Below are 15,256 nucleotides of genomic sequence, written 5' to 3'. Positions count from 1 at the left end.
ATAATGGAGGTAAGTGGGATTCGCAAAATAATGGAGGATGCATAATTATTTGTTATTCTGGGATGATATTTTGAAGGGCAATTAAGACATGAGTCACTCATGATTAAAACCAAAATATTGTTATTGTGTCATTTCTATTTCCTGACTTCTACAAATTGCAACATTTCCTACTGAAGTGTAAAGTTTGGGCTTAACCAAAATTCTTTCTAATTCTAGAAAAACAGGAAAGAGTATTTCTATCGTCTTCTTCCCTCTCATTCTCTTTCTCAACCCCAGCCCTCTGTCCAATTTTTAGATTCTGCTTTATTTATTCTACTGTGGTTTATAATTCTTCGCCTGCAATAGAGTATTCATGGTTCATTGCTCTTTGAAAAGCAAGGGATTAATCGGTTTTATTGTGTGGATCTGATTATTTATATGTTATATTAAAATAAGGAACTGGGTTTCTGATGGTGAAGGAAACTGATTAATTAGAAAGCCTGTAGATTGCTCTCATCAAATCAATTTTCCTTTAACTTAGATAATCTGAATCACTTTTTATACATTTCAGACTCTCACACAATTCCTTGGATGGTCTCTTTTAAATACTGACACCTATGAGAAGATGAATAAGCTAGAAAATAGAAAGGACATTGCCCAGGAAATGCTCATGAACCATACCAAAGCCACTCCTGATGAAATTAAGTCTATTTTGGTAAGTGGGGAATTTAACCCTATAAATACTAGGTGGTAGTTGACATCAGCTTCTGGAAATCACCTAATCACCCGGGAATCTGACAAAGGGACATAAGTTTAGTCCTGGGCTAAGGAGGGGAAAGCACAAAGAGGGGCTGAAGGAGGACTTTGGTGGCCCAGTGTACATGGACCCAGGATGCCAGGTTACTTGGTTGGATTGGCCTTTGTTAATAACAGTTCCTGGGTTTATAGGATCTCAAGTAGTGATATCTAGATTCAAGTGTGCTATCAAGGGAAAAAATATCTCCAGGAAGAACAATGTATTAGTCAGTTATTTTCATATAATGCTGCATAACAACCACCACAACAGGTCAGTGGCATGTAGTAAGAGCATCTCTCTTTCACTCATGAATTTGGGGGTTGACCAGGCTTTGTTTGACTTTGACTGAGTGTGGCTCCAAGATGTGAGTTGGGTTTGCTCTATGTGTTCTTCATCTTTCGTGGACCAGAAGCTACCTGATAGATATTTTTCTCAGAGATGACAGAAGAAAAAAAGAGCAAGTCCAAGTACACAAGTCTTTGCTCACATCACAGTGACCAAAGAAAGTCATTGACCAAGACCGATATCATAGATAATGTGGGAGCCAGATTTTCCTAACATTTTAATTGCCATAAAATGAAAGAAAAACATCACACACCTTTTATCTCCGTTCCTTGCATTTTGCTTGATTTGTGGGTATGTGCACAGGTGTAGTTTGGGTTTTGTTTGGTTGGTTTGGGTTCAATGGTGAGTTTGAGAGTTAAAAATATACTTGATTTGAGTGTTTGACATGTTATAGATGAGAAGGTCTGGGGGAAATCATGGGTAATTGCTAATTGGAAAACAGATGCAAGCTACCCATTTTTCTCTTTCTTTCTGTTTTTTCTTTTTACCTACTTACCCACAAATTTAGAGAAATTAGTTGTATTCAATTACTTCTTGGGTACAACTCTTCATAATAAAGTACCAGAGTTTAGTATCCAGAATGCATCTCTATTATGGAACTTACTGTATTTAAAATGTATCTTTTAACTTATTTTAATAGTAGAGGAACATGATAGAAATCTCCTTCATAGGAATTTCACACCTCGATTGCTTTTACATTTTAGAAATTTAAAGAGAAGTTAAATATAGATTCAATTGAAGACTGTGAAGAAAAACAGCTTGTCAAAATTTTGGTAAGTGTTTTCCTTCTATCCCTGATGTCCTTTTAAGAAAATATATTAGGACCTGCTTTCTTGTTTCTCAAGTAAATGTTGAGGTTTCTCTTCCCTGACACTTTGGGAGGCCCAAAAGACTGACTTTCTGGTTTCCTGTTGTTCTTTATCTTTGTCCTCTCCAGTTCAACTCACAAAGATAATGTGGAATCCCAGTTAGACTCCTGCATGAAGGACCTCAGGCACAGAATCTAGGGATATCATGACCTCGTTTATTTTAATACCTTTGGATTGCACCCTGGCCACCCCAGAGGGCATGCCAGAGTTACACGCGACCACAGACCCTTGTAGACTCAGTTGACCACGTGCCCTTCCTGACTTCTCTTCTGGAGTCTGGAGGAATTCAGTGCCTTCCTATTGTCCTGAGGTCACCCCTATCATTTCTGGTTGAAATCAATTCCTCTTTTAGCTCACTAGTTCCTTCTCTCATTTTGTCCCGTGTCCCACTCAATAAATTCTTAATATTAGAGATAATCTTTTTCGGTTCCAGAATGCATGCATAATTCCTCTTTTAGTGTTTCAACATTTTTCTATTTTGACTATTTTTAAAATCATAATTATTTTTTAAAAAACCCTTAACACCCCAATCACCTCTAAGTATGGTTCTACTGTTATTTTTACATTGGTTTCAGTCATTTGATTCTGTTTTTAAAAAAGCATGCTTCATGATTTTTAAATTAAAAATCAGATATTGTGAATAAAAATGTAGGATATCTGAATGATGTTATCATTCTAGAAAGAGGGTTAGACTTCCTTCTAGAAGATGAAGAGAATTGCTTTTAGATTTTTTTTTGGGGGGGGGTCTTCTTCAGTTTTGCCCTTACTGGAGTCCCCATTGCTGAGTGAGGTTCTTCTACAATCCCATGAGCTCCTGGGATATTTATAAAGATTTCAGAGACTTGAATCTTAAAATAATATCACATTTAATTCCCTCTAAAACTGCTTCATCCTTTTCTCTCTGCCCTGTCCAATCGGTAATACAAGCATTCCTACAAAACAAAGACGTATCATCTCACCTGCCCCCTCCCATGTTTTTAGGCTTTGTCCTCCTATCCTGGCCTTTGGCTCTGCTGCCACAGATCACTGGCCTCTCAGCCTTGTTGAGAGCTCAATTCCTGCCCTCTGTGTTTTTGTGTCCCTGAGGTGCGCACACAGGGGCAAGGCCTCACTATGTTACCCAGGCTTGACTTGAACTTGGGAATCCTCTTTACCTCAGCCTCCCTGTTTGTTGATATTTCATGAGAGTGCCACCATACCTGACTTGATATGCATCTTCTTGTCAAACAGAACCTTAATCAACATGTCTGACACCAGAAAGAACCTAGTTCCCACGTAGAGGAGGAAGGACCTGATATTGTAAAGTATAATAGACTTATCAAAAATAGCTTATTTTGAATGTAAAATCCATTTTACATAAATTTAGGAATAAATTTATGTAAATTTATTGCATAAAATTTAGGAAGTAAAACAAACAAATGCGCCAGAAGAATTCTCTAATATCATCCTGGAGTAATTTCTCACCCTGATTCTTTCTCCAGGGGTGCACCTTAATTTGGGGTTCAGGGGAGGTCTAGCCTCTTCTCTAGGGGTGACTGTGGTTCTAGGTCTCTGTGTGGAAGGAGTAGGGTGGCAGTCCCCTGAGTCAGGCAAAGGAGGTGGTGAAGGCCCTCCTGTTGGCTTCCTCCTGCTCTGTGGGCCATTTGGGGCCCTCTTGGAGGCCCTGCTGCTTATGTTGACCAGACCGTAGAAGTTGCAGAGCATTTCCCAGAGATGTGCCACATTCATTTATCCTTTGCTCATTTTTTTTTTCATTCAGTAACTATTGAGACACACCATACAAGGAACAGCATTAGGTGCTGAGGGCAAAAAATACAAACTAGTTCTTATCTGGTTCAAGAAGCCCCCTGTGTATTAGGAAGACAAAAAAATGTAAGCAATGTCACTGCCCAGCTGTGTTCTTGAAGCCTGAATCTCAGGGCTCTGGGAAGGTCGAGGCCTCGTGCCATGCTCAGAAGATGGTGGAGTCACAGGGGAGACCACGGTGCTGAGGTCTGAGGGGAAAGCAGACACTGGCCAGGCCAAGACAAATGATGGGGCCTGCAGATGGCTGGAGATGGGAGTGGGACTCAAGGACAGTGCATACAGGGGTGGAGACACAGGACAGCATGTTGGTCCAGGGCAACCAAAGCAGCTGGGTGTGGCTGGAGGACCGGTTAGCAGCAGAGAAAAGCTGATAGGTGTGGGACAAGACAGTGACCGTCCTGCACAGGGGACCTCAAAAGTCACCTGATTATAGTTCATGGGAGGCAGGAGGCCTGGAGTTACTTTATACTCAGTAGGCTGCCGACAAGCTCCTCCCCTGCTGTCAGCCCTCAGCTGTGATTTCTGCAAAGAACATCAGCTCCATGGAGCCAGAGTGCTACTTACCAGACCAACAAGTAGCCTTTGCTTTTATCCATCTCTCGGGATCGCAGACTGAAAAACTGTGTGATTTCTGTATTAGACTCCCATTTAATTGGCCCGTGACTGTGAATGGGGCCTGGAAGTCATGATTCTGAGAACTTCTTACTTATGTCTCCTACTGAATTACACGTTTATACTTAAGAGTGATGATCCTGCGATGTAGGCAACAACATTTCTAACTCTTATCTCTCAGGACTATGGGCCTGAGACGCCAGGGCCTGTGGGGTGGGTGGGGGAGGAGCGCACTCCACAGCTCTTGCAGCCTCTGGGGCTGATTTTTCCAAGACTCACTAATCACCTGTCTCTCCACATGGGAGTGCATAGTTCAGGGACAGTGGCCATGCCAGCTTCTCTTATTGCCTAGGACATGTACAGGTCTGATAAATATTCCTGAATGAATTAAAAAAAAAAAAAAAGGAAGGGCTGAGCTGAGCAAGGGGTCTGGAGAGGTTTGAGAAAGAAAAGAAAGAGCAGGAAGGCCAGGGACAGCAGAGGGCCGAGGAGGGCCCTGTGAGAAATGGAGGAGGAAAAAAGGGGCCCTGAACAGAGTCCCAATTTCTTTGACCGTTGAAAATGAAACTGGGATTAATTTATGACCAAACAATAAAGTCAAAAATGTCGTTATACTGTCCCATTTCACAGATGAGAACATAGAGGCCTTTTCAGGTGTGGTGATGTATCTAATTAGAACCTAAAACTGAATGCTGGTCTCCTGGCTTCAAGCCATTTCTTTTTAGAAAAAAATAAAATATCTTGTTCGAAGTTACCAGAGTGGCAGTGGTGAGAGGGGCACCCAGGAGGGCCCTGGGAAGCCCCGTGAGGGACGGGCAAGACCCCAAACAGCCAGCCCAGGCACAGGGGCCGGGGGACTAGAAGCCATAATTTTGCTTGACGCAGGCATATGCCATTTGTTGTTCTCTAGAAAACTTGAACTTTCTGAGGGAAGTGACATGATTTTCTGACTTTTGTGACCCCCTCAGCACAGTATTGGGACAGGCTGTGCAGCCAGTAAGAGTCTCTGAATGAGCTCCTGCAGGTCCATCTGGTGGACCCTCGTGGCTGTTGCTAAACTGTCTCTTAGCACGATCTCTCCCCATCATAGAATCCCCTCCTTCCTTCTCTTTCCTTATGGGATCTTCTCCTTCCTTCCTTCTACCAGCTCATGTCCCTCCAGAGTTCCTTATTTAATTAATGGGAAGCCACCTGTCCCCAGGCACTTGGTTTCTCCCACAGCACCAAGCGCTGGCTGCCATGCTCTCTGATGAGTCTAAGCTCTCACCCCTCACTGGCCTGTATTTCATACCCGTTTCAATAAATTAAGTTCCTCTAAGGCAGGATCCATATTTTTATTTCCCAAGTCATGTCAATGCTCACGTACCCTACTTCGCTGTTTTTTTCACATACCCCTAAGTCCTAACAAGATGTGGGTTAAAAGAAGTGTCAGCAAATGTGCACCCACACTGGGAGGCCCTCGTCCATTCATTCAGCAAACGTTGACTGAGCACCTTCAGAGACGGGCACCATGGGTCTAGTGGGAGGCTATCACTGAGCAAATAAAAAGGAAAATACAAGAGGGTGGAATTAAGCAAATACCTGCTGTTGACTGAATATTTCTTGGCTGAAACAAAAGAGGAACTGAATAATGAAAGCTGATAAGACTAAACATTTAATTTTGCATCACAGAAAGAAGACAGCCATTGGAATTGGGTTTGGAATCGAATCCCATCACTTAGAAAGTTTTAAAATAAGGCGGAATCTGTTTCACCACCTGTAAATGGGCATACTTATGTAGGTTTTTGTAAAGATCATTTGTGCAAACTGTACAACCCAGTGCCTGATACAGTGGCTCAGTGAAGGACCTGTGTTATCCATTTATTACAATTTGGTTTTCCATTCAATGTTGGGTATGTGATCATAAAGGGGAAAAGATGAATGCAATCTAAGACAATTTGTCTTTTCAACAGAAAGAGGACTTGCCGGACCCACAGGCGGTAGAACTGTATGAATTCCGCTTCAGCGACTTCCCCATTACAGAGCACGAATTGATTAAATGTGGACTCCGAATGTTTTTTGAAATAAATGTGGTGGAGAAATTCAAAGTACCTGTAGAGGTCAGATGTTATTTCATTTAAAAAAAAAAACACGGTGTGATTATGTTGCTGCACTTCCCTAATGTTTTCTGTGGTTCAAAAGATTAACTCAGTTTGGATTTTAAATTATCATTAACTTTGTAAATACATCAGCTTTAACTCTGTCAACAAGACCAACACATCTTTTGAGATAAGATTGTCACAGGCCTTCTAACCTTTAGAATTCTATTCCAAAGTCTGACCGACGTTGTGTCTTTGGGTAACAGGTTCTTACCAGATGGATGTACACGGTGAGGAAAGGGTACCGCGCTGTCACTTACCACAACTGGCGGCACGGGTTCAATGTGGGACAGACCATGTTTACTCTGCTGATGGTAGGTCACGAAGTCCTGGAAATCATTGTAAAACTGCCAATTCCCACTTGAGCATGTGAAAGATGGGTGGGTCCATTACTTCAGATGCTTCATTTTAAGTTCATGGTTACAATCAAACCCCAATCTTGCTGCAGATGATCCCAGGAATGTGGGGAATCTCTGGGCACTGGGCTGGATTAGCACCCCGACATTCATGCAACTCATTTCTTAAAGGAAAATTCAGTCGCCTGCTAGGTTTGGGAATTTCCCAGAATGCTATGTGACACACAAGAAATAAGCCAACTCTCTGTAAAATCGTGGTGGGTGCAGGCAGGCCTTGCTGGGGAGATGTATTAATTGACATAAATATGTGCCTCTGTATATTTTTAGACAGGAAGACTGAAAAAATACTACACAGACCTGGAAGCTTTTGCCATGCTTGCTGCTGCCTTCTGCCATGACATTGATCATAGAGGCACCAATAATTTGTACCAGATGAAGTAAGTGAACACAAATACAGTATTGACATGTCCTTGTGGGTGTTCCAAGGTGCCTAGGGGGAGAAGAAAACTTTCCCTGTCCCTTAGCCCAGTGAATTTCTCTTCACCCTGTTTGGGAACAGCAGGGCCTTATTCTGTTCCCTCCCAAGCTTCAGCCATCGTCATGATGTCTGCTCTTTCTGCCCGGATGCTTACATCCTTCTTTCCTTTCCGTTTCCAAATGCCTTATTTTTATATGCCTTCATTTTTTTTCTTTATTTAGTACTGACTTTAAATATTAAATTGCTTTCATTTTCTGGGAACAGCGGTGGTGCACGCCATAGTCCCAGCTGTTGAGGAGGCTGAGGCAGGGGGATTGCACGTTTGAGGCCAGCCTTAGCAACTTAACAAGGCCCTGTCTCAAAATAATAATTGTAAAAAAGGGCCGATGCAGCTCAGTGGTAGAGCGTTCCTGAGTTCATTTCACCATACGGAGAAAAAGAAAAGTACATTAATCTTAGGCTTAAATTTGTGTCCATCTGAGGAATGCTCCCCATCTTGAGCTGGAGAATACTTCTTCCTGGGTTCATTACCCTTCATTTCTTGGTCCTTTGGCTTCTAAAAGTCAAACCCTCCTTTAGCTGGTCTTCTATCCTAACATCAATGCCATTTTCCTCTCTTGCCCCAAGAAAGAAAATGCAATAATAAGGGGGCAGGCTCAGGGTCAGACAGATTTGGTTTCACTGGGTTCACAAGTTATTTCTGCTTTATAAGCCTCAATTTCCTCATCTGGAAAATAGGAATTATAATCATGGCATCTAACAGGTAAGGTCTTTGTAAAGATTATGTGAGATAATACCTATAAAGCCCTTGACTTATGGTAGACTCTTAGCCCTTAATGAATATGAAATATTTTGATTTCTTTTATTAGTCATTGGTATTCTTCAAAATCCAAAATTCATGCTAGACCAGATCCTTGAAAAAAAAATTTTTTTAAGGATAAAGAAACTTTCTTATGATGATTTTCATCCTGTACAGACATAACAGTGAGTCCATGTTTGTAGCATGATGTTTCTCTCAGGTTGTCCAAGTCCAGAGTCACCCAAAGCACCCTTGTTCAAGGATCATGATCATCCTTGATCGTGGTTTTAAAGATGCCCTATCTGCCTCAGCCATACTTCACCCCCATTTCTGACACATAACCCACCCCTCTCCAGAGGTAGTGAGGTGTTTTGAGAAGATCAGGCTTTGGAGTATTGGTTTTGGGGGTCCAACTCCTGTCTGGTTGAGGTATCTTGGGTGAGGTACTTAATCTATTTAAGATTCAGTTTCTTAGCTATGAAATGGATATAATAATCGCCTCTCAAAGATTGTGATGAGAATCCAATGATATTACATATGTGAAACCTACATAGTTGGTGCTCAAGAAAAACATATTGAGCAAATGTAAAGCACTTTGTAAATAGTGATTCCTCACCTTCAGCAGTGGTAGCAGTTAGGCCTTGTCCTGAAAGGGGGATCTGCTGAGGCTTGGGGCAAGAATCTCTTCATCATGGGTATACCCGGTCCACGCTGGCCATTCTGTCCTGTGTGCAAATCTCCTGACAGTGGTTGGAGTTCTCTGCCTCTTTCACTTTTGGCAGTATATTAACCAATTCAGTTACAAAGGACCTAACATTCATGGGGTACCCTCTTGTGTGCTGGACGAAGCTAAGAACTTGACATACATTGTCTTATTTTTATCCTCCCAGCACCCCGGCCCCATGGGAGATACTGACATTCCCCACTTTTATGGATGAGAAAATCAGTTCAAAAGGAGGAAGTCACACTTACTTTAGGTTACAGGAAGCATCAGGATTGGGTGTGGTGTCTCACCTCCCTGTTTGTAGGAAAAAGATGCCTATCCCATATCCCAGATTTCTGCCTTGGCCAGCCAGTATGGGGACTCTTAGGGTCTTTAAAACATGTCTCTTCTGGAAACTGGACGTGAGCAATGCATGAAGATTAAATGAGGTCATGTGTAGAAGTGGGGATGGAAAGGTTGCCTGACTGCAGAGCAGGACAGGCCTGTCTTCCCTCAGTCTCAGGTGGAACTACATCCTTCTGGGAGTTCCACTAAGCTCTTGGGGTCAAATGCAGTCTTTTTTTTTTTTTTGCACACAGAACTTCAATAGCAATTTTGATGGACCTCTTTCTGTACCCCTATTTTGTTGGAAGAATGGCTCAGGGAGTCCACAAAGATGTTGTGACATTACTTTTTATTAAGCAGTTAATAAGAAGGTTGAATAAGACTCAATAATTCTTCTCACACTGATGGTACCAATGAAGCCACCTATGGAGTCCCCTGAAACTGTTGGGACACTGATGACTCTGCTTCCTGGCTTGACCTTGTTCCCTTGATCTGATTACTTGTCTCCAAAATGTCTGAAATCCTTCGTTTCTTTTCCACTCTTATCTCCCAGCCTTAGACTATGCCCTCGACAATGCCCTAAAAACCTTGCCATTTTCAAAATTCTGTTTACTATTCCCTCAAGTTTTTGTGTTCTCTTTGTTTACTTCACTCGTATAACCAGTTTGTTTTCCATTCCATGCTTTTATGTTTGTAGATTTCTTTGTCCCTCTCATCCCCTTTTCTCTGATTAGTTTTTTTAGTTCACTGATCTTTGGGTCTCCTTTGATTACTGGAGAAATGCCATTATCAGAAAAAAATTAGAAATTTTAGAATTCAGTCATCCTTCCATCCAGGGTAGGCCTCTCCTATATATGCCTTCCTCTTTCCTCTGGTCTATGTTTGATTATTCTCCATAATGGAGAACCCACTTGCTTATAAGGCAGAGCATTCTATTTGGGGATGACTCCCGTGTTCTTCGTGATATTGAACTGAAATTGATCTCCCCACAACTTCGGTTTCTCCTAGTTCAGGTCTCTAGATCTGGCACAATATGTATAATTTATCATCCACAGACTATTCCTTCATCTAGTAAAGAAAATTATCATGTCCCTCTTCCCAAAGTACACTCTTTCCCCAGTTATACACACCAAGTCCTTTTAATTTTTTTTCATAATGGTTTTCATCATGTAATTCTACTTATCATTCTTCTCTGAACCCACTCCAGTGTTTTTATGTAATTCCTAAAATGTGGGTCCTAGAGTTTGACAGAGTAATCCACTCATGGTTTGAAGTACTACCTTGAAACCTGATTAACCTTCATCTTCTTGATTTGATTCTTTATTCTCCTTTTGAGTCATACTCTGTAAATCAACAAATTAGGGCGGGGTTTTTTTCATTTTTTTTTTTTTAATCATCTATAGGTTGGAGAGTCGTGGCTTCTGTCCATGTTTATTCAAATCATCAATGAAATTATGCATCAGGGCAAAACAAGGGCAGAGCCCTGGGGCAAGGTGGAAACCCACTTCTAGGCAATTGATTAAGGCAACCCCCAAGGCAGCACTGTGGGCTCTGCTTTCTAGCTGTTTGAGTATTGAATGAAGACGCCCAATATTCCAGCCTGCACAGAAGGTATCGAGAGACATCTTCTCTATAGCCTCACTGAGGTCCTGACACAGGCTGTCCCTGGCCTTCTGCTCCGGTGTCACAGCAGGGCTCTTAACATTGATACTGTGGCTGCATCTTCTCTGCAGTTCCCATTGCTTATTCTGTACATGTTCACACGCCATCTGTTTAAAGTTTCAGAGATGCATCAACCTCCCTGTTCTCTCAGCCTCAAATTGCACCCTCTCCTACTTCTTAAGTTTTATCCTAGCCAGGTGCAGTGGCACAAGCCCGTTATCCCAGCAGCTAGGGAGGCTGAGACAGGAGGACCACAAGTTCAAAGCCAATCTTAGGAATTTAGCTTAGGCCCTAAGCAACTCAGTGAGACCCTGTCTCTAAATAAAACATCAAAAAGGGCTGGGAATATAGTTCAGTGGTAAAGTGCTCCTGGTTTAAAACCCCAGCGCCAAAAATAAATAAGTAAATAAGTTTTAACATAAATTTTACTTGTATCCAGTCTTCAATCATCCAAGCCAATACCTCAAAATTTCCTGGAGAACACCAACAATGATTTCCCCTCAACACACACACACACACACTCAAATCCCAGCAGCAGTTGGGAATGATACTCACCTGTGTTAAAGGGCCTCTCTGTGCTCTCAACTCTCACCACCTCCTGCTGGAGTTTTAATTTTCAAAAATTATTCTTGGAAAGATAAGGAAACCTGGTAGGCTAAGTAATCAGATCACACATGTCATCTCTGTTTCTTCGACTTCTCTCCTCTAATTATTTTCTCCCTGAATGATTAGAGTTATTTTCTATACTTCAGGCTAACTATTACCAGACCCTCTAATGTAGAAAATTATTAACGAATGTTGTGTTTTTCTTTTCTTTCCTTTTCTTGTCCTTCCTTCAATGTTCTTTCATCTTCTTTGGAAATTACCTGTTTTTATTTTGGTACCAGGTTGAGCCCAGGGGTGCTTAACTACTGAGCCACATCCCCAGCCTGTTTATATTCTTGTTTTGAGACAGGGTCTCGCTAAGCTGCTTAGAGCCTCACTAAGTTGTTGAGGCTGGCTTTAGACTCGTGATCCTCCTGCCTCAGTCTCCTGAGCTGATGGATTATAGGTGTACGCTACTGTGCTGGGCTTGTGAATTGCTTTTACTAAGAAAACATTTTGCCAGACTAGTTTCCTCTCTTCCCAAATATGTATACGTGTGTGTGTGTGTGTAAATTAATTCTTTTTTACAGAACCATTTGTGAGTTGGTTGCAGACATCATGGCATTTTATTCCTAAATATTTCAACATACATTTCCAAAGAAGAAGGGGGGACATACGTCTACATAAACACAAGATAATGATCACCCTCAGGAAATTTCCTTTTGATAACAATACTATTATCTAACACAGAATTTTTTCTCAAAAATTTTCAATTACCCCGATAATATCCTTTATAGCTATCTGCTCTCTGATTCAGGATATAGTGAAGGATCACATGTACTTAGTTGCCAGGTATCTTTAATCTCCTTTAATCCGTCTTTTTGTGTCTTTCAGGTTGTTGATATTTTTGAAGAGTTATTTTGCATAATATCCCTCAATTTGTATTTAGTCAATTGTTTCCTGATTAAATACAGGTTGACATTTTGAGGGGATTCTTTATCGATGATCTTGTATCTTCTCTGTGCGTTGCATCAGAGGTCCATGGTATCAATTTGTCACTTCAGCTATGAGGTCAAGACTACTTATGGATATGTCCAGCAGATCCCTTTTTCTAGAACATTTTCTCCTTGGTAAAGAATAAGTAATAGGTGAAGTGCTGTTTTGAAGCTGGGAGAATATCTAGTTTCCCAATATTATATTTGATTGATGTTTATAACCCTAACGGAATTAATCATTCACTCCCTTCTAAGTAGAATTGAACTTGATTCATTTAAAGAAAATCTCCAGTGCTGACACAGAGTAGGAATTCAAATATGTATTAAAATTATGATCAGTTATAATACTGCTCCAACATAGTTTAATTGTTCCCTAATCAGAGTATTTTGACAATGACTCTCCCTCCATAAAGTTCTGTTTTCTATGAAGTAAAGTGAAACTTCTCCACTAAGTCTGCCATCTATATTTCTTGTATCTTCCTTTATTAAATTATTTTTTCTATATTTCTATGACAAATTCCTATAATTTATAGACCTTAGGTTCAGCCTCTTTCTACCTCTTATTCCTTTTATCTTTTTATTTTCAATACAGTTTCCTCTTCCTGGACCAGGAGGTGCTGGAGAAAAACAGAGTACCAAAGGCTGAGGTTCCCATTTATATAACCCTTAACAAAAGGGAACTTTAAATATAAATTTATTTCTCTGTCTTGGGGAAGGAGGGGAAGAATGTTACTTTATGGTGATTTTCATCTTGATTCTGGGAAATTCTTACTGAACACATTCTAAGCAAATAATTTAAGGGCTTTCACAGGTTTGCTACATGTTTGTAAGTCATGGTCCACCACCATAGATCCTGGGGGAACTTAAACATTTTAGCTACAAGCTAGGTGCACTACTATAATCCCAGGGACACGGGAGGCTGAGGCAGGAGGATTTCAAGTTCATAGCCAGCTTCAGCTACTTAGTGAGACCCTGAGGGCTGTGGATGGAGTTCAATGGGAGAGCACCCCTGGTTTAATTTCTGGAGAAAGAAAGAGGGGGGGGGGAGGGAGGGAGGGAGGGGAAGGGAAGGAAGGAGGGAGGAAGGGAGGGAGAGAAGGAGGGAAAAGATTTTAGATATAGGAGATGAACTGAACTCTAATGTAAATAATTTAAGCATTGTTTTTTTCCAAATTCTTTTTTTTCTGAAATAGCATATTCTCGTCTGTTAAACCTAAAGAAAACTTTTCAATATGTTATTTTTGACCATTTCACAGACATTTAGTGGGTGAAAGAGGAGAGATATGGAAAAAAAGAATCCTGAGACAGTAACGATTCTGTATCGTATGGACTTCTGTGTGATCCTTAAACAGCTAAAGTTGTGGTTTTCCTCCTAGGTCCACATCTCCACTGGCAAGGCTTCATGGGTCATCTATTTTGGAGAGGCACCATCTGGAGTACAGTAAGACCCTCTTGAAGGATGAGGTATGTGCGCCTTTCTTTAGGGCAGCTTACTGATTCTGGATCAGAGCCCTAACCCACAGAAAATGCTGGAAAGAGAGTAGCCCTGAGTTATGGTATTGACAATGCATACCTTACCATGTTGATTGCTATACTGCCCTTGTTTTTGAACCATTAGTTGGAGTAGCTCAGACAGAACCATAGAAAGTCAACAGAATCTCTGTGCGTCCCTGGGCAAAGAAGTAAAAGCATACGGTGGATGTGAAAGACTATACATAAGTTAATGTAAGGGGTAAAGAGGCCACGCAGGTGCCTGGTTTTCTTATACTTCTTGGGACACACACTGTGGAGCCTGGTTTGTGCCTTGGAGAGAGCCGGACTTGATGGTGGAATAGGCATGGATCAGGATATAAGACAGAAACAGGTAGCTGCCATCAGGGGGGCACAGAGTCATGTTCTGGAGCTCCAAAGGGGGGGGGCCACATTCATGGGAGGAGAAGGGGAAGGGGTCAGAGATGGCTTTAGGTAGGAAGTGGCTTTAAGTCTTTTGAATTCATGATGAGTGGCACATGTCATGTTCTGCTAGTCTCCCTTCCATAGGAGCTGCTTATTCTTCTTCCCTTCATCAGTTTTATTTAAGGGGTAGATAGATAGGTGGGAAAGTTGTGAATATAATGTAATAACACTTTCTTAAGAAAGTTTCAAACCAAAATCAATTCAAATGAGTCATTATTCAATAGAGGGGACACTATTTTTCACAGGCAACAAACTTACTTAGAATTGTATGTTCATTAGGATAAATACACCCTCTGGATAGTGGGGCTTTTTTCTCATCTACAGTAATAATCTTTTATTAAAGACTCAGGGAGGGAATACACAGGAATAAGTCAAATCCAGAGAGAACACTCAATTCTTCTAGGTAATGAAAAGCCAAGATGGTCCATACAAGCCATGTGGGAACATCTTCTAAGGCAAAGTGACTGGGCAGAGAAGTAGAAAAAGAAGAAAATGATCTGAATGGTTTTAATAATGTCTGATTGATAAGCACTCAACACTACATCCACCCTAAACCTGCTGTAGCTTTTCTCAATCATCAATGCCCTTGGTGAAACATGTCGTCTTATCCTTAGTCTGTTTTCTGTTGCTATAACAAAAATATCAGAGACTGGATAATTTATAGAGTAGAAGTTAATTTTGGTTCACATTTCTGGAAACTGGGAAATCCAAGATCAGATGGCTACACCTGCTGAGTCTCAGGGTGGAAGAGCAGGTAGGCATGAAGAAGAGACAGTCGTAAGCGTCTGTCTTGCTTTATAACAACTGTCATGAGAACAAACTCCCAGAAAGG

General features: G+C 41.2%; 1 protein-coding gene across 1 annotated transcript in view; it reads left to right on the top strand.

Annotated features, from left to right (window-relative positions):
• Pde6c (phosphodiesterase 6C) overlaps positions 1–15,256 on the top strand; it is a 48,757-nt gene that overhangs the window by 19,658 nt on the left and 13,843 nt on the right. Inside the window, exons 10-15 of the mRNA XM_027939977.3 lie at positions 551–694; positions 1,825–1,893; positions 6,360–6,506; positions 6,752–6,859; positions 7,229–7,338; positions 13,845–13,932. Of these exons, the coding sequence (XP_027795778.1) occupies positions 551–694; positions 1,825–1,893; positions 6,360–6,506; positions 6,752–6,859; positions 7,229–7,338; positions 13,845–13,932 (666 nt within the window). The remainder of the gene's footprint in view (positions 1–550; positions 695–1,824; positions 1,894–6,359; positions 6,507–6,751; positions 6,860–7,228; positions 7,339–13,844; positions 13,933–15,256) is intronic.

The sequence above is a fragment of the Marmota flaviventris genome, chromosome 4 (genome assembly GCF_047511675.1).
Source record: "Marmota flaviventris isolate mMarFla1 chromosome 4, mMarFla1.hap1, whole genome shotgun sequence".
NCBI lineage: Eukaryota > Metazoa > Chordata > Mammalia > Rodentia > Sciuridae > Marmota > Marmota flaviventris.
This window is presented reverse-complemented; position numbering and strand designations above follow the sequence as displayed.